Source organism: Mobula hypostoma, chromosome 9 (genome assembly GCF_963921235.1).
Source record: "Mobula hypostoma chromosome 9, sMobHyp1.1, whole genome shotgun sequence".
Classification (NCBI taxonomy): Eukaryota; Metazoa; Chordata; class Chondrichthyes; order Myliobatiformes; family Myliobatidae; genus Mobula; species Mobula hypostoma.
Genome location: NC_086105.1, coordinates 132,832,503 through 132,859,984, shown reverse-complemented (window position 1 = coordinate 132,859,984; position 27,482 = coordinate 132,832,503). Strand labels below are relative to the sequence as shown.

At 40.7% G+C, this 27,482-nt stretch overlaps 1 protein-coding gene across 6 annotated transcripts in view; it reads left to right on the top strand.

The window, feature by feature from the left end:
* Positions 1 to 27,482, top strand: part of LOC134351397 (activating transcription factor 7-interacting protein 1-like) — an 88,522-nt gene that overhangs the window by 57,237 nt on the left and 3,803 nt on the right. For 5 of the 6 annotated variants that reach the window (XM_063057489.1, XM_063057490.1, XM_063057491.1 and 2 more), the window contains 6 exons: positions 760 to 908; positions 10,163 to 10,300; positions 14,663 to 14,746; positions 14,847 to 15,040; positions 25,424 to 25,521; positions 27,032 to 27,126. In XM_063057489.1, the coding sequence (XP_062913559.1) occupies positions 760 to 908; positions 10,163 to 10,300; positions 14,663 to 14,746; positions 14,847 to 15,040; positions 25,424 to 25,521; positions 27,032 to 27,126 (758 nt within the window). Of the gene's footprint in view, positions 1 to 759; positions 909 to 10,162; positions 10,301 to 14,662; positions 14,747 to 14,846; positions 15,041 to 25,423; positions 25,568 to 27,031; positions 27,133 to 27,482 lie in introns of those variants that run through there. The other variant, XM_063057493.1, reaches the window with a different exon arrangement.

Here is a 27,482-nt window from a genome sequence, read left to right as displayed (position 1 = left end):
AATTCAGTTGTATACAGGTTTTTCACTGGTTGTGGACAACCTGTACAAACAAATAAGCATTTTGGATACTGACTAAATGGATGGGGATGAATTTGCTGGCTGCTTCTGCCAGATGGGAATAGGCATTTCTCCATGTCTTCTCTCCACAACACTCCTTACCATATGCCACCCCCTTGAGCCACCAGAGTTGGGAGCTGAACTGAACCTTTAAGAACTGGGAGTAGTGAGCAGACTGGCTCACTCAGTGAGGGCCGCTCTTCCAATGGCTGCTTGCTCTCGTGTCACAGCTGTTTCTGTGATTCCCGCAGAAATGTTTTTGATCATATCTGACTTGGGGACAGTTTGGGGTATGAACAGTTTTCAGGAACAGAAGTCTGAAATAACCAGAGGACTGCCTGTAAAGTCTTTCTTATTAAACACAGCTCATATAATCAATTGTGGTTTTTGTCTGCTAGAAGAATAGCACTTCATATATATTTTCTAAAAATTCAGTCAGGAGATTACTGTTCTATATTTCTTCCTAAGTGAAGATATCTTCTTTAAGGAGAATTGTCCAAACTCTCCACAGAATTCCACATATGACCTAAGTAATTTGCTAAACAACAAAATGGGAAACTAGTTATATTCAGGACCTCCTATTATAACAGCTAAAACTGGTAATAGAGAATTGTAATAATGAAATAATAATTGAGTTTTTTTTTGAGGGACAGTGAGAGATTTATTTTGTTTTATCTATATAATTTTATATAATACCTTAAGATCGAGCTGAAAGGAAGAGGTTCCATTCAAGAAGAGAAGGAAAAAATAAGCACAAGAAAATCAAGATTTCACATGATGCGAAAAGTGTCCATTTCAACTTAAGTTGTGAAAAAAGTACACAAACTGCCAAGAAGATAACCTGGGAGGAGGTGATCTTAGTTTTAATTTGGTTTTGAAATAGGACTGTTGGGATGCTAAGAACTTCCAAGATAAATTATGTTCATTAAATAATGTATTTCAAAGTTGATTAAAAACATCATTTGGATGAATTAATGCTTCCTTAGATTTACAGTGATTAGTTAAGTTTTGAGATACCTCTTCATTAAAATATTCTTTGTTATTTTTCTTTAATTAGATAAGAGTGGATTAAAAGTGTCAAAGTGTTATTATAAAGCGGCTAAATTTGGTTCAATTTCCTAAAATGTGGTTTACTGTGACAAGCACAGGCTATGGTACTGTACAAGGGGCATATACATGAATGTTGGACGTATTGGAAAATGCAGATGCACGATGTTATCCTAGTGTTACGAACAAGTCCCTTTACTAACAGTTGGCTCATTTGTAAATGTGTTAATGTGAGGGCAGGTAGATGCTTGAAGTTTAGTACAATGTGATCATTGTCATTTTCACATTGCAACAATATTAATATCCTAGTTTGCAGGAGAACGGGATTGAGAGGGGTAATAAATCAGCCATGAGGGAATGGCAGAGCACTCTTAAAAACATAGAAAATCTACACCACGTTACAGGCCATTCAGCCCACAATATTGTGCCAACCGTGTAACCTGCTCTTTAAAAACTGCCTAGAATTTCTCTACTGCATAGCCCACTGATTTTCTAAGCTCCATGTACCTATCTAAGAGTCTCTTTAAAGACCCTGTTGTATCCGCCTCTACCACCTTCGCTGGCAGTGCATTCCATGCACCCACCACTTGCTATGTGAAAAACTTACCTCTGACCATAGAACCATAGAACACTCCAGCACAGAAAGCAGGCCGTTTGGCCCTTCTGGTCTGTGCCGAAACTTTAGTTTGCAACAAAAAGGCAGGCATAGCTAGGACTTTGTGGAACAATCTATGTTCCAAACCTATTCTGGTACTAACTGAAGGTGTAGCTATGGGCACCTGTAGGGGTCCTAGCTATGCCTGCCTTTTTGTTGGCTTTGTGGAACAATCCATGTTCCAAACCTATTCTGGTATCTGTCCCCCACTTTTCCTTCGCTACATCGATGACTGCATTGGCGCTGCTTTCCTACACGCATGCTGAGCTCACTGACTTCATTAACTTTGCCTCCAACTTTCACCCTGCCCTCAAGTTTACCTGGTCCATTTTGGACACCTCCCTCCCCTTTCTAGATCTTTCTGTCTCTATCTCTGGAGACAGCTTATCTACTGATGTCTACTATAAGCCTACTGACTCTCACATCTATCTGGACAATTCCTTTTCTCACCCTGTCCCTTGCAAAAATGCCATCCCCTTCTCGCAATTCCTCCATCTCCGCCGCATCTGCTCTCAGGATGAGGTTTTTCATTCCAGGACAAGGGAGATGTCCTCCTTTTTTAAAGAAAGGGGCTTCCCTTCCTCCACCATCAACTCTGCTCTCAAACGCATCTCCCCCATTTCACGCACATCTGCTCTCACTCCATCCTCCCGCCACCCCACTAGGAATAGGGTTCCCCTTGTCCTCACCTACCAACCCACCAGTCTCTGGGTCCAACATATTATTCTCCATAACTTCCGCCACCTCAACAGGATCCCACCACTAAGCACATCTTTCCCTCCCCCCGCCCCCACTTTCTGTAGGGATTGCTCCCTACGCGACTCCTTTGTCCATTGGTTCCCCCCCCCCCATCCCTCCCCACCGATTTCCCTACTGGCACTTATCCTTGTAAGCAGAACAAGTGCTACACATGCCCTTACACTTCCTCCCTTACCACCATTCAGGACCCCAGACAGTCCTTCCAGCTGAGGCGACACTTCGCCTGTGAGTCGGCTGGGGTGATATACTGCGTCCGGTGCTCCCGATGTGGCCTTCTATATATTGGCGAGACCGGACGCAGAATGGGAGATCATTTCGCTGAACACCTATGCCCTGTCCACCAGAGAAGGCAGGATCTCCCAGTGGCCACACATTTTAATTCCACATCCCATTCTGATATGTCTATCCACAGCCTCCTCTACTGTAAAGATAAAGCCACACTCAGGATGGAGGAACAACACCTTGTATTCTGTCTGGGTAGCCTCCAACCTGATAGCATGAACATTGACTTCTCAAACTTCCACTAATGCCCCACCTCCCCCTCGTACCCCATCTGTTATTTATTTATATACACACATTCTTTTTCTCTCTCCTTTTTCTCCCTCTGTCCCCCTCACTATACCCCTTGCCCATTCTCTAGGTTCCCCCCCCTTTTCTTTCTCCCTAGGCCTCCTGTCCCATGATCCTCTCATATCCCTTTTGCCAATCAACTGTCCAGCTCGTGGCTCCATCCCTCTCCCTCCTGTCTTCTCCTATCATTTTGGATCTCCCCCTCCCCCTCCCATTTTCAAATCTCTTACTTGCTCTTCTTTCAGTTAGTCTGGACGAAGGGTCTTGGCCCGAAACGTGGACTGTACCTCTTCCTAGAGATGCTGCCTGGCCTACTGTGTTCACCAGCAACTTTGATGTGTGTTGCCTGCCCCTTAATTCATTTTTCCAATCCCCCTGCCACTTCTTCTCTATACTTTTTAATCCTACTTCTCAATCCTGCTCCAACTAGGGGAACTCTAATTTCTACTTGCCTGCTCTGTAAGGAAGACTTTGCAATGCCATCCACAATTTCATTTCCCTCCACCCCAGCATGCCCAAGTATCCATGAAAATCTAACTGCACAACCCATCTTCCCTACTCTAAACAACACTAGGAATCTCAATAACTATGTCAGGACGAGCTTTTGATTTACTCCCTTTTATAGACTAAGGCAGCAGCAGAATCCGAACAGATGATAACCCTACATAGTCAAAAGTCTTCTATCCACCATAAGGCCCAGAGCATTGCTAATAATTCTGTTGCAAAGACAGAAACACCATCTGAAACCCAGTGACGAATCTTAACTCTAAATTGAGACACATACATCCCAGATTCTGTCCTACTGCTCTCTGGGTCCACTGAGCCATCAGTAAAAATCTTCAGGTAAGATCCCCATTTATTATTTAAATATTCATTTGTGATCAACGCTGATGAAATTGCACTGCTTCCTTTAAGCTGAAAAGGAAGGAATAGGTCTACTTCTGGTTCTAGAAAGAGCCAAAAAGGGACGAGTGGCAAGCAAATTTGGCCAACTATGTCTTCCTCAGTCAGTATTAATTTCACAGCCCAGTTATTAACCAAATCTAAAAATGGGTATCTTTTAATTTTACTTTGGCACTCCGACTTCCCCTGCAAAAGACACTTTTATGGACAGCTGTGATTGAATCCATTTAGTTTTACCCAATACTGCAGGCCCAACTGAATTCGTCTTAAATGCAGAGGCACTTCTCCCAGTTCCACACATAATGCCAGGACTGATGTTGTTCTAAAAGCTCCACAACAGAGTCTAAGTGCTTTGGACTGCACAGTGTCTAGTTTTCCAAGCACTGCCGTAGCAGCAAAGCCATAAACAATACAACCGTAATCTATAACTGATCTAATCATAGCTAGATATATTAAGTACATAGTTTCCCGCCCTGCTCCCCAGTCACAACCAGCATTATTTCTCATAACATTTAAAACTTTCTCATACTTTCCAATTGTTTTATCTATATGAACCCTCCAAGCAAGTCTTTCATCAAACCAGATACCTAAAAACTTGAATACCTTGACTCTTTCTAGTGGAGAATCATATAGACACAATTCACAATCAGGAATCTTTCTTCTAAAGCCAAAAATCATGTATTTGGACTTAGAAGCAGAAATCCTGAAACCCCATTTATTAGCCCAGTTTTCAACTGATCTTAAAGCTTTTTGTACCTGCCTTAATATATACTTGATGTTTCTTCCTCTTTTCCAGATTGCACCATGGTCTGCAAACATTGATTTGCCAAATTCTGTCCCTACCTGATCAAAGATATCATTTATCATGACATTAAAAAGAACTGGACTAATGACACTTCCTTGAGGGGTACCATTACCTATTTTAACTGACTTGGAGCTTGTTCCGCCTATTCTTTCTTAAAAATTGTCCTTTCCTTAAGGAAATCTTCGATCCAATTAAACATTCTACCTCTAATTCCCGCATCATAGAGTTTAATTAATAAGCCATCCTTCCATAGTGAGTCATATGCTCTTTCAATATCTAGAAATACAGTTACTATTACTTCATCTATTTTGAAATGCTTTTTTAATAATCGTGATCTAAAAGGGCAACAGATTCCATTGTTGAACTTCCAGTACCAAAACCACTTTGATAGGCAGCAAAATGTCCCTTATTTTCCAAAAAAATAAACAAGGCTGTTAGTGACCATTCATTCCATAGCTTTACAAAGCACTGACGTTAAAACTATAGGCCGATACGAACTAGGACTAGACGCGTCCTTACTTGGCTTTAAAACTAGAACTACCACCGCATGCTTCCATTCTACTGGTAATTTTCCTTCTTTCCACACTGAATTAAACAATGCTAGAATTTCTATTAACACAGAGTCATCTAAATGCTTAAGCAAGTCATAACACTGGGTACTTTCTTAATTTCCTGTAATCTATTTCTGTTTCTTACTGCTGTATCACAATTTTTATTCCACCACAGAACTAATGCTCAAGCCTTAAGTACATTCTGTAGCAGAATAGTCAACTGAGCAACTTTATGAATTATAGAACAGAGGGATTCATTCCAATTGTCTATGGAGCCCTCGCTATTAATCTCTTCTATTATATCCACAGCTTTCTCCTGGTACTCATCTCAATGGGTCAAAGAAAAATTATACCTAGCAGACCTCTCCTACTATCAAATTTCTACCAAATCTACATAATATAGGATAGTGATCACTTCCTAGTGCGTATCTGTCCATAACATCCCATTCCCCAGCTAAGTTTGAGGAAGTGATAGATAAGTCTAAGTGACTACAAGTATTCTTTACAATATTAAATCTTGTAGGCCTTCCATCATTTAGCGGTACCATGTTTATTTATCTAGAAACTCCTCTGTTACCACTCCATTACTATCTTTACTTTCACTACCCCATATAGGTATATGGGCATTGAAAACCCCAACCTAGATTACTGGGGATCTTACCTTATTCATAATTTCATCCAAATCTGATAACATCATATTACCTGGATTATAAAAGTTAATCAAAGTTATTTGACCATGAGAGCTCCAAACCTCCACAGCCACAATTTCAAGGTTAGATTTAAAATCAAGTCTTCTAAACTGGAGTCCTGTTTTTATGAAAGTTGCACACCCTCCACCAGATTTGCCTGTTCTGTCAGCTCTCAAACTATCATATCCAGGGATCACAAAATCTAAATGAGGCTTTAACCATGTCTCCTGTATACAGATCAAATCAGGCCTGTCTTTAAAAGTTCCAACAAATCTTTGTAATTTTTGACCATTTGCAGATAAACTTCTTGCATTCCATTGTAATATTAAAAACATCAAAATACTAATTATTGGCCTCTTCATCCACATAAAGCTCCTCCGTACTCTCTGATCCCGACAGCTGGGAAGTATTCAGTCTGTCATATACTCATGTAATTTTTCTGGCAAAATTTGTTTTATATCAAGGAATCTGCAGCTCCAACAACTACTTTTATCATATCCGACCTCTTTGCTGTAGTTTTAGCCCCGACCAGTACATCAACAACAAACGCCAAAAAAGACTCTTTAGTCATCACCAACATGCCTAAAGGAACCATAGTTGGAGAACTCAGAATGAACTGACTCCCCATCATTCTAATCTTTTCTTTACTTATCCTTTGCTCTCTATCAACTTTCCTTACTGCTTCAGCATATGATATCTTTTGTTGGATACTAATATCCTGAATCTGCTTTGCCTTACTAAAATACTCACATCCTCTGAACGCCACTGTATAGTCCCCTCCAGTTACTGCATTTAGGCACCGCTGCCTTACATGCTTTAATATCATGATCCTCTCCACATTTCATACATCTTCTCATACCTCAATATGAACCAGCAACATGTCCAAATCTCTGGCAATTATAACAGCATAAGGGAGGCCTAATGTATTCTCTAACTTGATAAGACATGCACCCAGGATAGACTCCAGTTGGAAGAACATCACCTGCAAAAACCAGAAGAACAGGGGAATCCCAATTACCACCTTCTCTCAATTTTAATCATTTGGCTTCAATCACTCAACCACCTTTAATATTGTCCAAAATTTCCTTTTCAGTTATGCCAGACCAAATACCACACAGTACCCTCTTAACTCCCTTCCTTTCAGAGTAATACACTCCATTTTCACAACCAATTTTCCCACCATTTTTGCACTGTTATATTGGTCAATATCTTTGCAACAAATTTTCAGCAATCCATTAGACAAAATCTTGGCCTGGAATCCTTTACCTATTTGGTTCTCTAATGCTGCTGCCACTTTCAAAGAATTAAGGGCTCTACATCCTCTTTCTCCTTCCTTCTGACCTTTAATTTTGTACAGAACTATAAATTCCTCCAATTCACCCATTTTCCTCAATTTGTTGTCCCCCATTACTCTAGGTCTTTCACTTGATGCACCCATTTTTTGGCTACCCTTACTTCTGGAGTATTCCACAGTCTCCCACCCTCCCCCTTCAATCTCACCCCCCACTCCCTTTTGCAGCCATAGGCTGCAAACTAACCCTTTCCAAACTACTAGGCTCCTCCACACCAGTCCCCACCCATTCAATCAACTGCCAGGCTGCCCCTCCTCCCTCCTCCCTCCTCCCTCCTCCCTCCTCCCTCCTCCCTCCTCCCTCCTCCCTCCTCCCTCCTCCCTCCTCCCTCCTCCCTCCTCCCTCCTCCCTCCTCCCTCCTCATCTTGGAACTTGCCCTCATTCCTGGCCACTCCTCTTCAGTTACCCCTCCTTTTATTTGTCCCTGCCAATTATCTCAAGTACTCACCCCCTCTAATCAACTAATCAACACTCTATTTAACCCTTCAGTTGCCCTCCACACTCCTTTCAAAGTACACTCTCCTCAGCTTCTCAGCTGCTTCTCAGCACTCAGCGTTCTCCTGAGCCCCTCACTCCTCCTCCTGCTGTGATGGTCCCGCGATCGCACTGACACTGACATCCCCCTTGTATCTACTTCCAGGCACCTTAAAACTATGCCCCCTTGCGTTAGCCATTTCAGCCCTGGGAAAAAGCCTCTGGTTATCCACACGATCTATGCCTCTCATCATCTTTTCCACCCCTATCAGGTCACCTCTCATCCTCCATCGCTCCAAGAAGAAAAGGCTCATTCACTCAACTTATTCTCATAGGGCATGCTCTCCAATCCAGGCAACATCCCTGTAAATCTCCTCTGCACTCTTTCTATAGTATCCACATCCTTCCTGTAATGAGGCTAGCAGAACTAAACAGAGTACTCTCAAGTGGGGTCTAACTAAGGTCTTGTATAGCTGTAACATTACCTCACGGTTCTTGAACTCAATCCCACAGTTGATGAAGGCCAAGACACCATATGCCTTCTTAACAACACTCAACTTGCACAGCAGCTTTGAGTGTCCTATGGATGTGAACCCCAAGATCCTTCACACTGCCGAGAGTTTTACCAGTAATTTCATATTCTGTCTTTGAATTTGACCTACCGAAATGAACCACTTCACACTTATATGGGTTGAACTCCATCTGCCACTTCTCAGCCCAGTACTGCATCCTCTTGATGTCCCTTGATGGGCTGAGTGGCCTAGTTCTGCTCCTGTGTCTTATGGTTTTATCTATGAATTGCTTTGGTCTAAGAATCCTATTCTATGTTGTTTCGAATAGAACAGCACAGGAGCAGACTCTTCACTGTGCATATTGTCCATGTCCCTCCACTCCTGGCAGCACATTCCTGGCACCCATCACACTCTGTATATAAATAAAAATTAATTATTTATTGACTTACAGCCTTTGAGCAGCGCCACCCAGCAATCCCCAGTTTAATCCTAGCCTTATCACGGGACAATTTACAATGACCAATTAACCTTCCAACTGGTACATCTTTGGAATGCGGGAGGAAACAGGAGCACCCAGAGGAAACTCACAAGGAGAACGTACGAGTTCCTTACAGGCAGTGATGGGTATTGAACCTGGGTTACTGGTGCTGTAAAGCATTCCCACTCATCTCCATTGAGCTTTCCCCTTTCCCCTCTCACCTTAAATGCATGCCTTCTGGTATTAGACATCTCAACCCCGAAAAAGGTACCAGCTGTCTATCTATGCCTCTCATAATTTTGTAAACTTCTATCAGATCTCCTCTTGACATCTACTGCCCCAGAGAAAAGAACCTTAGATTGTCCAACCTCTCCTTCTGGAACATGCCCTCTAATCCAGGTAGTATTCTGGTAGACATCTTGAATGAAGGAATAACATTAGCTTCTAACTCATCCACTTGTGGTGTCACATCAGCCACCTATTCCTAGAGAGGATGCAAAGATCTTGGTGGTCTGAGTGAGATCCATACTCAGAATATTATCTACGGATCTTCTATCCCTTTCTACGTACACGAGAAAGACTGTAACAAAGATTCACCTGATTGATTCATGACATCAAAGTTTGTAATACATGGAAAAATAAGTGGCTTCTATTGGAATTTTGAAGCATGAGTGGTGACCTCATTAAAGCAGACAAAATTTTTACAGAGCTTGATAGGGTGTTTACAAGGATCTTTCTCTTCTCTGGGATGAGTGGAACACTGCCTCAAAGTAAGGAGCCAACCATTCTGAACAGAGATTAAAATAATTTTTTCACTCTAGGATAATCAAGCTTATGAATTCTCTAGCCTAAGGGCTGTCAAGGTTCAGTTGTTGAACTTATTCAAGTCAGAAATCAGTAGGTTTTTAGGTATTAAGGAAATTAAAATGACACAGCTGTAATCTTACTGTATGTTACCACACACACACACACAACTGAGTTTTAAATAAATATCAGTAATGTCACGCACAAAAGCATTCAATTACACAAGAATTCATGGAATGTAATGGTAACTTCCAAAATCAGACCAAGAGACTTTATAAAGAACAGAGAGACAAAAAAAAATCTACTTCCAAATTATTTAAATAGGGTAACAAATGAGAGATTTTCTTTCAATTGGGTGATATTAGTACTGAAAGAATAAGGAGACCACATTGCAATACCTGATCAATCTCACTTAATTTAACGTTGTATTTTTTAACCTTTTGAGCTTTGCTTTAATTTTCTCTATTTGCAAATCAGGAACTTGTTCCAATTTGGTATGTTATTAGATTCAGAAAATCCTTCACCATAAAATGAACACTGAGCTCGGTAGTGATACTTTGGGCAAGAAACTTGAAGAGTTAACAAGACGAGTTGAAAACATTGACTGCACGCAAAAACATGAAGAACTGGCTAAAAGTATTCAAGTAAGATTTTGACAACTATTTTAGTTCTTTATGCATACAATTTTAGACCTTTTTATTAATATGCTTTAAAACAAAATTTAAGATCGTACTTTGCCTGGCAAATTACCCGAGATCATTGGTTGCCTCCCTTTGGAGCATATTCATTCTTATTGAGGGACAAAACTTCTTAATTAGAATTACTGACTGAAGTGCAGGGCCTGTCCATCCCATGAATGCCAGCTTTATCTTTGGCATTCAGAAATAATGAGATATCAGTAAAAATTAAAATATAATTTAAAAATAAATCTTCAATAAAAGTGTTTTGTAAAGTATTAAAACTGAACCACAAAACTGAACTGAAAAGTGTTGTTTTTTCCCAATACATCTGACACAGCTGTTTGTGTTCAAGTCAGGCCCAGACAAAAAAGGGTTAATGTCTAATTCTGAGAGAGTATTCATGGCCTGATCCTGAGGTCCATCATCCTGCGGGTCATTGCTTCCAACTACTTTTTAAATGGGCGGCTATACTCCTTTGTGTTAGTGTCAGAATCACACCGTGCAGAAACCATGCTATTCACAAACATTAATCCTACACTAACCACTCTTCATTTTCTCCTTTATCCTCATTTCATCTTCTCCTTCTGGTTTCTACTCACTTGCTGATGCACCTTCAATTACTTCAAAAGACTGGAAGTAGGGTAAATACTGAAAGGCTTTTATTCACAGTAAAATGTGACCTCCATGCAGAGTGTCTGCCCCTAGACTGAGGAGGAGGAGCAATGGCGAAATCGCCTTTATTCAGGGATCTGTGGGAGGAGCCACAGGGGCAGTCAGCAGAGGGGGCGGTGTCCAGACAGGTAACCCAGTTACACTGAGTCCTCTTTTATTGTCATTTAGAAATGCATACATGCAATTTACAGTTTCAATTAAATTTCCAGTCTGAGGGTCTCTGAGATGTAGGAAGAAACTGGACCACCAGAGGAAACCCATGGAATTCTGTGGAGAACACAAAAACTCTGCACACAGCAGAAGAGATTAAGATTGATCCCAGGTCCTTGGAGCTTTGAGGCAGCACCTCTAATAGTTGTGCCATTTAACTAAGAAATCAAAAGCTACACTATCCTCTGGATTTTTGTCCTCATCCTTTTAATCGTTCTAGTAATGATTTCTCTTGGTTTATAACTCTCTGTTAAGGAAAATTGGAGCCTCATAATTGTAACCAGCTCATTTAGTCTTCTCTTCAGTCTGCTGTATTCCAAAGAAACAGCCATGTTGTATTCAATTTACCTTCATAACTACAATATTCCAGTCCTGGCAACAATTACATTTTAAATCTCCTCTGCATCCACTCTAGTGGAATCCCTTCTTTCCTGTAACAGGATGGCAAGAATTGTACATAGTATTCCCCCCATAGTAGTAGTTCCCCCATAGTAAATTCTTTTGGGGGGACTACTACACAGGATCGAAAGAAGCTGCAGAAAGTTATGAACTCAGTCAGTTGCATCATGGGCACCAGCTTGTGTAACATCCAGGACATCTTCAAAGAGCGATGCCTCAAAAAGACAGCATCCGTTAATGACCCCTATTACCCAGAACATGCCGCCTTCTCATTCCTACCATCAGGAAGGTGGTATAGGAGGCTGAAGACACATGCTCAACCATTCAGGAACAGCTTCTTCCCTTCTGCCATCTGATTTCTGAATGGTCATTTAACTCGTGAACACTATATCACTACTTTTTTTGCACTACTTACTTAATTTAACTAATATATATACACACACACTGCATTGAATTGTACTGCTGCCCCAAAAACAACAAATTTCATCACATATGTTGGTGATATTGATTCTGATAGTATTCAAACCTGCCTAGTATTGTATGCAATTCTGGCAATAACTTGCTGCTCTTTTATTCCATTACTTTGTTTACCAAAAGGCAAGCCTCCATAGTCCCTTTTTAACCACCTTAATAACTTGCCTTGCTAGGATCTTCAAGGATCTGTGCAAATATATTCCTTAGTTCAAATGTTCCTCCATATGATTCCGTCTCCTGTCATTCATTTTATGTACCTTTTGCCTTATTGCACCTCACCAAATGTGTAATCTGTTAATTCTCTAGGATTAATCATCATTTCCCACACTTCACAATTTAAAGCATTCCTCTTTACAGTCAACCATTCGTCTAATTAATGAATCATCTGCAGATTTCTCCATCATGCCCCTCCCAATATTTAAATTTAAATTATTAATGAATATTACTAAAAAGGGAACCATGGAGCAAGTCCTATGAAATCCCACAGATAAGTCTTGAGGTCACAAAACAGATGAGCAGTCCTTCTACTGCAAGAGTTCCCAACCTCAGTTAATGGTACGGGTACATGGAATAAAATAAGTTAGAATCCCCTGTTCTACTGAGTTCACTTGGATCCAACTTGCTAATCAGTGGACATTTTTAATGACCCCACTGGGAAATTGACAAGTACCTTGCTAAAGTTCATGTGGGCTACCTCAAATGCACTTTTCTCATTAACTTTTTTATTTAAAACAGGTTTGGTCCACAGGTTCAATTTCTAAATTGGGACAGGGCAGATTTTGACAATATGATATATATTATTGTCATCATCATTATGTGCTGTTTTGTATAATGTGGACGATCATGGTCTCCATGACCATGATTGTTTTTGGCAAATTTTCCTACAGAAGTGATTTGCCATTGCTACCTTCTTTACAAGATGGGTGACCCCAACCATTACCTATACTCTTCAGAGCTGTTTGCCCAGTGTCGATGGTCCTATAACCAGGATTTGTGATATGTACCAGCTGCTTGTACGACTATCCACCGCCTGCTCCCATGGCTGCATGCAAGCCTGATCGAGGGGGTGGGAGGGGGGAAACCAAGCAAGGAATTACTTGCCGAAGGGTGACCTGCAGGCTAACAGAGGAAGGAGCACCTTCCACCTCCTTTGGTAGAGCACACCTCGACCCCGTCACCTGAAATATAACACAAGAGTTTGCAAAAGCTGATTGGAGTATGTTATTTGTGGTGAAAGGACTTCTGGCAAGTGGGGGGTATTTAAAAGTGAGATCACCCTTAACAGGAATCCTGCAGGCTGAAGGGCAAGGCTCATGCCTCCCAATATTTAAATTTAAATTATTAATGTATATTACTAAAAAGGGAACCATGTAATAAGTACTATGAAATCCCACAGATAAGTCTTGCAGTCACAAAAGGGCAAGAGTAGGGAACCCTGCATTCCAGATATATTGAGGGCCTTTTCAGAAAAAGAAAGGAGGCATGGGTCAGGTACAGGTAGCTGGGATCCTTTAGTACACTATAAGGAAATCAGGAAGGAAAACATAGGTAGAAATAGATAGAATATTGTACCTACCAGAGCAAATGATTGTTCAATAACACCTTTTAAAAGACAGTTGGACAAATACTTGGATAGGAAAAATTTAAAAGGTTATGGGCCAAATGGGACTATCTTCGATGGACTTCTTGCTCAGCATGGACAAGTTGGGCTGAAGGGTCTGTTTTCGTGCTGTATGACTTTATGACACTTGTAATTACTATCTTTGTTTAGATAATTCAGTGTCAGCACCTCTCCAATTCTCACTCTTCACTCCTGTAGCCAGGGGATATTGAGTAATTTTAGTTAGAGCTTCTGCAACTTCCTTCCTTTCTTCTTGGTATAACTTTAATCCAGGTCTGGCAAGCTATACATTTTCAGAAGTGCTAGTTCCTTAATAATTTTACTAGGCTTATCTTATTGAGCAGTTGTCTGCCTTTATAACAATGCAGGATTATCCCTGTTGTTTGAGAACACCCACATCCCCAACCTCCACATACAGGTTATGTTTTGCTCCCCTGTAGGCGTTGCTCTTATTATCTACTTGCACTTTCCATATTTTTTAAATAACTTTGGATTTTATGATTACTGTGATCTTTCAGGTTCTCCACCTTATTAAATTCTTGCTGTCTCCCTGTTAAACCAAAATTGTCCTGAAGTGGACAATAAGCTACTTGCTAAAGGTATTAATTCTGTGATCAGTGAGAAATGTGACATGCCTTTGAAAGGTGCAAAATTCAGTCTTTACTCTGTCCTTCTAATTATTATTTCAAGTCTTAAAAGTGTTACAGAATGAAACATTATCCACTGCTTCAAAAGTTGAGAAGCATTTAGCACTTCCAACTAAGGATAACTTTGTAAACACTTTTATTTTGCTGGGTTAAACATCTGATTCCTTTCTAATTGAATTTTGCTATCTTCTGACATGACCTTGACTTCCTATTTGTATAAATTTCTTGCCATTGTCAGTATGTTTTAAAGCATTTATTAGTATATACAAGATGTCAAGATAAACAGTATGCCTTTTTTCACAGTCTAGAATAAAACATTTGGAAAAGAAAGTGAGAACTATTTTACAGGCAGTAAATAGCGCAAGGCTCGGGAGGAACCCAGAAGAGGTACAAAATAATCCTGAATGTTTTATTTACATTACTTTTTACTCAGTGTTACTTTTATTTTAATTATTATAAATGATTTTTACTTCCTTGAACACGACAGCCTGAAACGATTGCTTTATCACATGATCCAATTTCTGGAGCAGATCTGAAAAATGCAGAGCCTGTGGCAAATGCAAACTATGTGGATTCATGTACAGTCCTCGGAGCTCCATCAGACCAGAAATCACAGCCTTTGCCTTATAGGAAAACTTCTGATTCTATTAATTATGAACTGAACTTGCAGAAGACTGAAAGGTATTGATTCATTTAACTATAGTTTGACATTACAATAGCATTGCATGCAGGTCATCTTAGAATTATAAGATATATAACAGCGTCTCTACTCCAGAGGTGGAAATCTATGGAACAATCGTGCTAGTATGCATTTTGTGTTCAGAAATATGAGTCTGGAACATATTGTACTCTGGTGCTGTAATGACAAATCATTTTTCTCTGCCTTCTACATTAATGAAACTGATGCTTTCAATCCATAACATTCTGAGAATTTGTTGTTTCTGGTAAACAAAGATACCATTCAGAAAAATTTTTTGGGTACTATGTTCATTTAAATGACCTATCAGCTGCATCAAAAGCAATTACTTTTCCCAAATACAGTCTGATCAACAACTCAGTCACTAAACCACCCCTCCATACCCCCAACTACTTCTACTTTTATCATTTCCTGTACAGTCACCTTATGTCCATAAAGTACCTCATGTCACTTTATGGACGTACAATCAACCTGTGTATATAAGCAATCTTGTGTATTTTTATACTTATTCTGTTATTATTGTGTTCTTTATCTTACGGTGTTTTTGCACTGCTTTAAATGCAGAGTAACAATTATTTCATTGTCAGATCAGTCATAGAGAAGTACGGCTCAGAAACAGACCTTTTGGCCTATTTAGTCCATTCCAAAACCATTTAAACTGCCTAGTCCCATCGACTTGCACCGGAACCATAGCCCTGTATACCCCTACCATTAATGTATCTATCCAAACTTCTCATAAATGTTAAAATCAAGCTGGCATACACCTCTTGTGCTGGCAGCTCCTGCCACATTTTCATAACCCTCTGAGTGAAGAAGTTTCCCCTTGTGTTCCCCTTGAACTTTTCACCTTTTACCCTTAGCTCATGACCTCTGATTGTAGTCCCACCCAACCTGAGTGGAAAAAGCCTGCTTGCATTTACCCTATCTGTACACCTCAGAATTTTGAATATCTCTATCAAATCTCCTCTTAACCTTCTACATTCTAAGAAATGCGGTCCAAACTTTGTTCAGATTTTCCTTATAACTCAGATCCTCTAGACCTAGCAACATCCTTGTAAATTTTCTCTGCACTCTTCCAACCTTATTTACATCTTTCCTGTAAATAGGTGACCAAAACTGCACACAGTACTCCAAATTAGGCCTCACCACCATCTTATCCAATTTCAATATAACATCCCATCTCCTGTACTAAATACATTGACTTCTGAAGGCCAATGTGCCGTAACTTTTCTTTACGACCCTATCTACCTGTGACGCCACATTCAATGAATTATGAACCTCTATTCCCAGATCCCTTTGTTCTACCATGCTCCTCAGTGTCCTACCGTTCACAGTGTAAGACCTACCCTGATTGGTCCTACCAAAGTTCAAAACCTCTACATTAAATTCCATCTGCCATCTTTAGCTCATTTTTTTTTCCAGCTGATGCAAATCCCTCTGTGAGCCTTGATAACCTTCCTCACTGTCCACTACATTCCTAATCTTGGTGTCATCCACAAACTTGCTGATCCAGTTAACCACATTATCATCCAGGTCATTGATATAGGTGACAAGCAACAAAGGGCCCAGCTCCGATCCCTGAGGCACATTACGAGACACAGGCCTCCAGCTAGAGAGGCAACCATCTATTACCACTCTTGGCTTCTCACACAAAGCCAAAGTGTAATCCAATTTACCCATCTTGAATGCTGAGTGACTGTATTATTTAAACGGTGAAAGATTGCAGCATGCTGTTGTGCAGAGGGACTTGGGAGTGCTTGTTCGTGAATCGCAAAAAGTGGCTTGCAGGTACAACAGGTTATTAAGAAGGCAAATGGAATGTTGGCGTTCATTGCTAGAGGGATTGAATTCAAGAGCAGGGAGGTCATGCTGCAACTATATAGGGTACTGGTGAGGCCGCACCTGAGGTACTGTGTGCAGTTCTGGTTTCCATACTTGAGGAAGGATATAATGGCTTTGGAGGCAGTGCAGAGGAGGTTCACCAGGTTGATTCCAGGGATGAAGGGGTTAACCTATGAGGAGAGATTGAGTCGCCTGAGACTATACTCTCTGGAATTCAGAAGAATAAGAGGGTATCTTATAGAAACATACAAAATTTTGAAAGGGATAGATAAGATAGAAGTAGGAAAGTTGTTTCCATTGCAGCTCTATAAAACTCTGGTTAGGCCACACTTGGACTACTGTGTCCAGTTCTGGTCGCCTCACTATAGGAAGGATGTGGAAACATTGGAAAGGGTACAGAGGAGATTTACCAGGATGCTGCCTGGTTTAGAGAGTATGCATTATGATCAGAGATTAAGGGAGCGAGGGCTTTACTCTTTGGAGAGAAGGAGGATGAGAGGAGACATGATAGAGGTATACAGGATATTAACAGGAATGGATAGAGTGGACAGCCAGCGCCCCTTCCCCAGGGCACCACTGCTCGGTACAAGAGGACATGGCTTTAAGCTAAGGGGTGGAAGTTCAAGCGGGATATTAGATGAGGGTTTTTTACTCAGAGAGTGGTTGGTGCGTGGAATGCACTGCCTGAGTAAGTGGTGGAAGCAGATACACTAGTGAAATTTAAGAGACTACTAGACAGGTATATGGAGGGATTTAAGGTGGGGGGTTATATGGGAGGCACGGTTTAAGGGTCGGCACAACATTGTGGGCCGAAGGGCCTGTACTGTGCTGTACTGTTCTATGTTTTATTGGTAGGTGAAACTAGAACTAGGGGACATTGCCTCAAGATTCAGGGGAGAAGATTTAGGACGGAGATGAGGAGAAACTGTTTTTCCCTGAGAGTAGTGAATCTGTGAAATTCTCTGCCCAGGGAAGCAGTTGAGGTTTTCTCACTAGATATATTTAAGAAACAGTTAGATAGGTTTTTACATAGTAAGGGAACTAAGGGTTATGGGGAAAAGGCAGGTAGATGGAGCTGAGTTTACGGACAGATCAGCTATGATCTTATTGAATGGCGGGGCAACTCCTGCTTCTATTTCTTATGTTCTTCTGTTGAACTTTCTTGACTAGTCTTCCATGTGGGACCTTGTCAAATGCCTTGCTAAAGTCCCATGCAGACAATTCCACTGCCTTGCCTACATCCACTTGCCCTGGTAACTTCCTTGACAAACTCTAAGATTGGTTGGACATGACCTCCCACGCACAAAGCCATGCTGACTTTCCTTAATTAGTCCACGTCTATCGAAATACTTATATATCCAGTCCCTTAGAATACCTTCCAGTAAGTTTCCCCACAACTGATATCAGACTCACCGGTCCATAAATTCCTAGTTCCTGAGTTTGTTTTAAACAGTGGAACAACAGTGGCTATTCTCCAATCCTCTAGTACCTCTTGTGCCGCTGAGGATGATTTCAATATCTGTGCTAGAGCCCCAGCAATTTCTGTACTTGCCTCCTGTAGCGACTGAGGGAACACCTTGTCAGGGATTTATCCGTCCTGATTTGCCTCAAGGTAGCAAACACCTCCTCTATAATCTGCACAGGATCTGTGAGGTTGATGCCCCTTTGCCTCATTTCTATAAACTCTGTGTCCATCTCCTGAGTAAATACGGATGCAAAAAATTTATTCAAGATCTCCCCATCTGTTCTAGCTCCACAAATGGATTACCATTCTGGTCTTCCAGAGGACCATTTTTGTCCCTTGCAATCCTTTTGCTCCTAACATATCAGTAGACTCTCTCAGGATTCTCCTTCACTTTGTCTGCTAGAGCAACTTAATGCCTTCTTTTAGCCCTCCTGATTTATTTCTTAAGTGTTCTCTTGCATTTCTTATACTCCATAAGCACCTCATTTCTTCCTACCTGCCTGAACCTGCTATGCACCTCCTTTTTTTCTCTTACCCAGGGCTTCAATATCTCTGGAAAACCAAGGTTCCCGGCATCTATTATCTTTACCTTTTATTCTGACAGGCACATATAAGCTTTGTACTCTCAAAATTTCCCCTTTGAAGGTTTCCTAATTACAAAGCACACCTTTGACAGAAGCAGGCAGTCCCAATCAATACCTGCCAGATCATTTCTGATAACAGTAAAATTTGCCTTTCATCAATTTAGAATCTCAACCTGCGGACCAGACTTCTGTTGGGATATTTACTTTGAAACTAATGGCATTGTGGTCACTAGATGCAAAGTGTAACCCTACACAAATATCTGTCACCTGCCCTGTTTCTTTCCTTAATAGCAGATCCAGTATTGCATGTTCTCTCATTGGGCCTTCTACATACTGATGTAGGAAACTGTCTTGATCCCATTAGTCATCTCTATCCCATCTAGTCCTTTTACAGTATGGGATTCTCAGTCAATATGTGGAAAGTTAAAATCACCTACTATAATAACCTTATGCTTCTTGCAACAGTCTGCGATCTCTTTACAAATGTGTTCCTCTGGCCGGCTGGTGGCACAATGACATCGGCGCCTGACCCGGGAGCGGAGGTTCCCGGGTTTGAAACCAGTCGGGTCCGCTCCCGAGTACGCTTTTCATCCGTGCCGGATTGAGTGTCAAAATCTCAATGCAACTTCGTAAAATAAAGGAAAATACTGCGAAAATGTCTGTGTGAGGAGTGGCTCTCCACACAGTCTCTCTCTCGCTCTGCGCTTTGTAAAAAAAAGGCATGAAAAAGACATCATCACAGACGCACACACAGATGCGCACGCACGCACACGCAGGCATACGCAAAAAAAAAAAAAATGTGTTCCTCTAAATCCCTAGGACTGTTGCAAGGTCTGTAATATAGCCTCAGTAACATGGACATAGTTTCTTTATTTCTTAGTTCTGTAATGTCTCACTAGACAAGTCCCCTAGTTCAGCAGTCCCCAACCACCAGGCCACGAGGAAATGATATGATTTGGTGATATGAGACAGCTGCACCTTTCCTCATTCCCTGTCACGCCTACTGTTGAGCTTGAATACACGCGAGATCATTACCCGCGCGTCATCCATGTCAGCGAGGGAAGGAGATCAACTCCTTGAGCTTGCAAATGACAGCAGGCTGAAAAGTATGTTTGACGTAACATCTCTGCCGGCATTCTGGATCAAAGTCAAGGCTGAATATCCTGAGATAGCCACGAAAGCACTGAAAACGTTGCTTCCATTTCCAACATATCTCTGCAATGAATGCAATGAAAACTAAATTGCGGAATAGACTGGACATAAGGAACCCCCTTCGAGTATCGCTGTCCCCCATCACCCCTGGATGGCACTGTCTTGTTGCAGGGAGCAAGTATTCAGTCCAGGGCTCCCACTGATTCAGCGATATTGGTGTGTTACAATGATTTTATATGTTCATACGGGGAAAATATGTGCTGTGTGTTTAATATCCAAACGTTACTTAAAATGTTATGATGCTATTGACTTATAAGTGACTTATATAACCATATAATAATTAAAGCATGGAAACAAGCCATCTCTGCCCTTCTAGTCCGTGCCGAATGCTACTCTCACCTAGTCCCAAACTCAAAATAATCTGCAGATGCTGTTGTCAAAGGAACACTCACAATGCGCTGGAGGAACTCAGCAGGTCAGTCAGTATCAGTTGAAAAGATTAGTCGACGTTTCGGGCCGAAACCCTTCGTCAGGACTGAAGGAAGGACTTTGGGGAGGGTTTGAAGAATGCTGGTAGTTGAAAAAAAATAGTAATTTGAAAGACAAAGGGGTGGGGGGGGGAGCAGGGAGGTGATTGGCAGGAGAACAATGCGCAGTAGTAGAAGGAGGCAGAACTTTGAGGGAGGTGATGTGAAATAGGGATAGAGGAAGGGAGGGGGAGGGAATTACCAGAAGTTGGAGAATTCTATGTTCATACCAAGGGGCTGGAGACTACCTAGACAGTATATGAGGTGTTGCTCCTCCAACCTGAGTTTAGCCTCATCATGGTGGTAGAGGAGACCATGTATGGACATATCTGAATGGGAATGGGAAGCAGAGTTGAAGTGGGTGGCTACCGGGAGATCCTGTCTGTTGTGGCAGACGGAGTGGAGTTTCACATCACCTCCCTCATAGTTCCACCTCCTTCTACTACTGCGCATTGTTCTCCCGCCAATCACCCCCCTGCTTCCCCTCCCCCACCCCTTTGTCTTTCAAATTACTGTTTTTTTCAACTACCAGCATTCTTCAAACCCTCCCCAAAGTTCTTCCTTCAGTCCTGACGAAGGGTTTCGGCCCGAAACGTCGACTAATCTTTTCAACTGACCTGCTGAGTTCCTCCAGCACATTGTGAGTGTTCCTCTCACCTAGTCCCACCAACCTGCACTCAGCCCATAACCCTCCATTCCTTTCCTGTCCATATACTTATCCGATTTTTCTTCAAATGATAATATCGAACCTGCCTCTACCACTTCTACTGGAAGTTCGTTCAACACTTACTTCAAGCTCCCCTGTCCTCCCCTGATAATTGACTTATCGCTATATTCATGCGAGGAAAATATGCACTGTGTGTTTAATATTAAATTCGTTAGATAAACCCTTTTAGAAACAAAATTGAGTGTATTAGCCACTTATCACCTATATTCCGGTCATGATTAACACCCCCCCCCCCGAACAGAATCGCCAAGAACCATTTGTAGAAAAAATCAGCACATACACGCAAGCACACTGGTGCCCACGCAAGGCTTCATGGCCATTGTAGTCTTTCTCGGGGTAAACACAACGTATTTGACTGCTACTCTTGTCCCCCCCACCCCAGGTCAGCCGGTCCGCATTGCAAAAAAGGTTGGGGACCCCTGCTCTAGTTTTTTGTCCTGATGGAGCACTGTCATGACATTTTCCCTGGCTAGGTACACCACCTCTCCTCCTTTAATCCCTCCTGTTCTGTCACGTCTAGAACAACGGAATCCCGGAAAAACAGAGAAGCAGGCCCTTCCGCTCAGAGTTCATAATGATTGAGCACCTACCCTAATCCTGCCCAAACCCATTCCCTCACATTCCCATCAATCCTACTTGCTTAAGCAATTTACAGTAACCAGTTTACCGAAATGCCCATACATTTTTTGGGTGGGAGAAAACCCACAGAGAGAAGCTGCAAACCGGAGGAAGAAGGTGCAAACTCCACACAACAATCATTGGTGGTTAAAATTTATCTTGGGTTACTGGAACTGTGAGAGCACTGCGCCACCCCATCATACAAAGCTACATACAGACTTCACCCAAGTCAGTCCCTTCTCACATTTTGTTGCATCTCCTATTATACTGCCCCATCATCCATCCAGAATACAGAACTCCTTCTTTCCCTCCAAGTTTTAATGGATCCAAAGAAACCTACCTTAACACTGTTTCCTGACTGTCGACAAGTGTACTTATTCATATACATTGCTATTATTTTTATTTTTCTTAGCTCAAGCTAATAAAACTTGAGATACAAACACTCAATTTCTCAATTGCTAGGAACTTCTGGACTATTCTAGTGGTGTTTAGTATCTATTAAGTAAGTTATTCTTGCTTGTTTATCCTGTATTATATCCAGATGATTATTATGGAATGTGCAGTCTGTAATAATAGATCAGTCATAAAATAATTTGTGGGACTCTGACTCTAAAATTGGATCGGGCTTGTGTTTATAATAAGGTATGGTTTCTTTTGAGTTTGTATTTTAAAACAAGATTTTGGTGAATGATGTTTGCCATTTGATTGTGTCTGTGTAAGTAATCAGATTAAGCTAAAATGCTGCAGGATCCTGTAATATGTTGGATTGTTTCTGGTTTCCCTTGCCATTTTCTGCATTTGACGTCTTGAACTTGTTGGTCTTTTATTGTGTATTTTTCATTATTTTTTGTGTTAACCACCTGGTCCTATACTGCCACAAGGAACCCTTCTATTTCTGGGAAAAGGTCCCCAGTTCTGAGCCTGGCATTCAACGCTTCCTTGTTGACATCTAGTCTGCTCTGATCATAGGGATGCCTTCCATAGAGGGTCAAGCTCTTCCACTGCTTAACTTTTTCTTCAATAGTGATAATTCTTTCCATTTTTTTTCTGGGTTGTGCTCTCATTTAAGTTTAGTGGCGTGTAGAAATGCATATTCTGGTGTGTGGACTTGAGTCCGAATTGCATAAGCTTGTATGAAGTCCTGATTCCTGTTTTCATTGATGAAAGTATATCCTTGAATTTTATCTGACTGTTGTGTAGATCTTTAATGTCTGTTAGTCCCTGGAAATGAACCTGGGTTGCTGTTGTTGTTTTGTGCTACACAAACTCTTATGCTACCCTGCCCCCCCCAACTCCCCGTCTCATGGTAGTACTGCAGTTAGCAAACCACTTTATGGTGGTGGCAGTCACCAATCAGGGTCCGATTCCATTGGTATCTCTCACCACGTGGGCTTCCTCTTGGTGCTCCGGTTTCTTCCGACATTCGAAAGACTTAGGATTAGTGAGTTGTGGGCATGCAATGTTGCTGCCACTATACTATGTGGCAACACCTTCAGGCTGCGATGCATAGTCCTCACTGACTGTACAGTTTTCAAAAAAAAACTAATGCAGTTCCTTCTATTTCTAATTTAATAGTCGGCCAAAAAGTTCAGTGAAAAATAAGAACACATTCAGTTTTAATTATTCTTAAGAGGAACTGTTGCAGCTAGCTTCCAGAAGGGTAAGGTCAGAGATGTAGAAATACTCTCCTGTAATACAAACCCCATTTCCAGAAAAGTTGGGATATTTTCCAAAATGCAATAAAAACAAAAATCTGTGATATGTTAATTCACGTGAACCTTTATTTAACTGACAAAAGTACAAAGAAAAGATTTTCAATAGATTTACTGACCAACTTAATTGTGTTTTGTAAACATACACAAATTTGGAATTTGATGGCTGCAACACACTCAACAAAAGTTGGGATGGAGGCATGTTTACCATTGTGTTACATCACCTTTCCTTTTAATAACACTTTTTAATCGTTTTGGAACTGAGGATACTAACTGTAGTAGATTCGCAATTGGAAATGTTGTCCATTCTTGCTTGATATAAGACTTCAGCTGCTCAACAGTTCGTGGTCTCCGTTGTCTGATTCTCCTCTTCATGATGCGCCATTCATTTTCAGAGTCAATGGTACCTTCACATACATGCAACTCACCCATGCCGTGGGCACTGATGCACCCCCATACCATCACAGATGCTGGCTTTTGCACCTTTCGCTGATAACAATCTGGATTGTCGTTTTCATCTTTGGCACGGAGAACTCAACGCCCGTTTTTTCGAAAACTAGCTGAAATGTGGACTCATCTGACCACAGTACACGGTTCCAGTCTTTCGGTCCATCTGAGATGAGCTCGGGCCCAGAGAACTCGCCAGCGTTTCTGCATAGAGTTGATGTATGGCTTCCTCCTTGCATAAGATGCAGCGACAGACTGTGTTGAGTGACAATGGTTTTCTGAAGTACTCCCGAGCCCAGGGAGTAATTGTCACAGTAGCATGACGGTCTCTTAGGCAGTGCCGCCTGAGGGCTCGAAGATCACGCGCATTCAACAGTGGTTTCCGACCTTGCCCTTTACGCACTGAGATGTCTCTGAATTCTCTGAATCTTTTCACAATATTATGTACTGTAGATGTTGAAAGACCTACATTCTCTGCAATCTTGCATTGAGAAATGTTCCTTTTGAACTGACTAACAACCCTCTCACGAATTTTGGCACAAAGGGGTGAGCCACGACCCATCCTTGCTTGCAAAGACTGAGCCTTTGACGGACGCTACTTTTATACCCAGTCATGATACCTCACCTGCTACCAATTAGCCTGCTTAATGTGGAGTCTTCCAAACCAGTGTTACTTGAATATTCTATGCACTTTTCAATCTTATTTTAACTCTGTCCCAACTTTTGTTGAGTGTGTTGCAGCCATCAAATTCTAAATTTATGTGTATTTACAAAATACAATTAAGTTGGTCAGTAAAACTATCAAAAATCTTTTCTTTGTACTTTTATCAGTTAAATAAAGGTTCACGTGAATTAACATATCACAGATTTTTGTTTTTATTGCATTTTGGAAAATATCCCAACTTTTCTGGAAATGGGGTTTGTACTTAAGCTTAAAGTCACACCTAAGCCTACCCACATCCATGGTGTCGTATAATTTCGCAATTGCATTCCTTTCAAGTATTCTTACCAAATGGTGTTTCCTTCGCCTTTAAATATTGAAGCCAGTGTCAGAATGGGAGATGTGAATGAAGTGAATCATATTTGCAAAACGGACATACAAGTGTTGCACATTTTGCAAAAGCAATTAAAAATTGGTATCTTACAAGACAAAACTACAAAAATAAATTTGGAATCAATGAAATTAAAACAAGGTAATGTTTAAAAGAACCAGTGATTCACTCCATCGTATTACTGGCTAGATTATATAGATGGCTGAACTAATATTCTTTTCCTTTCAATATTTCTCTTTAGAACTTCAAATTCTGTGCCTGCAGATGCAAAGAATACAAGGAATATTCCATTGCCAAAGTATTTGGATACTGTAATGCCGGCAAATACACACTGCTGTGGTAACTAACTTAAATAAGAAGGAGATGGAATTATTAGACCTGCCTGGTAAATCAGATATTGGATTGAAACAGCCCATCACTATACAGTTTATTACTGGTACCCTCTGCTAATCCTGAACTGTCTCGTCATATTGACAAAATAATGAGTGGAATCTGCCCCTCAAGGGAAATGGAGTTGGCCGTGGTCTCTAGTTTGAGAAAGTTATTGATATTGAACTGGAGTGGGAGGCTGCATAGACAAACCACCCTTTCTGCTGGCTACACTCAGCAATGGTATATGAGTGAAATATGACAAAATTGTAAAACATTTTTAGCAGGGTATCCCCAATCCCCATCTTGCTTTCATCAGATACTGGGTTGGATCAATGTGCGTGGCCATGAAAGTTTCAGGAAAACCCCGGTGGAAATTACAAGTGGGAAGAGCTGTTTGTCCAAAAATTTGAAAGAGTGCACAGAAGTGAGATTTGCATCTCAGTAAAGGCACAAAGAGATGCTAAAAAAGGATGATGAAATTAATAATAAATGAGGCTGTATTGCTTCCTTGGAGATCTGAATAAACAGTCCCAAAATTGTATTGGCACTAGTATTTAGTTGGAGAACAATGAAGAGTTAAGGCAAACTTTACTCATAGACCCTAAAAAATTTTTATACAGAGCATTTTTCATCAGCCAGTAAATGAAGGAACAAGATTTAATATATTTAATTTAGTGCACTATATATATTGGCATCTTGTGATTTAACGTGTCATAACGTTGTTGATATAAATGCAATTATGTTGATCAGAATAGGCTACTTCCTTTGACTTTTCAAATACTTGTCTGGAATTCTCAACTCTTCATCAATAATGCAATAAACGATCAATTTTCTTGTCCCCATTCAAATATCATAAAGATGTCATTTTTTAAGAAAGATTTTTGTTGTCTTTATCCGAAGGAGTCCTGAACTTCCTGCAGGAAATACAAACAACATCATATTTTATTTCTACTATTGGCGGTAGTTTCCAATTATTCTGTGCCAGGTAATTCACATTTGACTTTTGATTCTGTTATAGTGGAAAATGATCCACTGTGCATCATATTATATCAAACAGCTCAGTGGTTATTCAATAATGTCTTCCTTTAGTGACATTATCAAGTCAAGTCTGAATATATCTTACAACCAACTATGTTTTCTCATGGTATCTTTAGCTTAAATGATGCACGTTTGGAAATTCTACCGCCAATATTGATGGATGAGCATTTAACACATGTCAATCACCCTCCTGTTGTTTCAAAGGTAGCACTCACTGTTTAATATTATAAGATCGCCATACAAATATATTCAACCCAGGTGGGAGGGTCTGATATATGAAATATCTGCTCAGACAGCTGTCTAACAATTCCAAGAATAACTATATTTGTTAGGTTGTTTTTTTTTCAATAAATTTGGAACAGTTCATTAGCCATTCTAACTTTAATTCAACAGTGTTAATGGGATCGGCATTTACTTTGGACTTCTTTTGTTAACATAGGCGTAGCTTCAAAAACAACAGAAGGGAACACAGAGTCCCCAGACACTCTGGTTTGGCAACCTAATAGGAAAGAAGAACTAGGTAATACAAGACAGGTAGGTCAGAAATGCTTCTTTGCGGGGAATGTTTTGGTTTTATTGAATTTTTTTTGCAAGAGTTGCTAGTTAGGAACAACCAACTCAATAAATTACGTAATGAATAAAATCAGACATTTAGCATAAGAATCACACAGTTATTAGATTTACATATTGTAAATTTACAGTTATATTTAATTATCCTGAAGAAAGGTCTCAAACCGAAAAGTTGATTTTTCCATATACGCTGCCTGACCTGCTGAGTTCCTCCAGCATTCTGTGTGTTTGTTGATTTGGATTTCCAGCATCTGCAGACTTTCTTGTGTTTACAATCATATTTAACTTAAATATAGTTGATAATTAGTTTTAAATGGTTA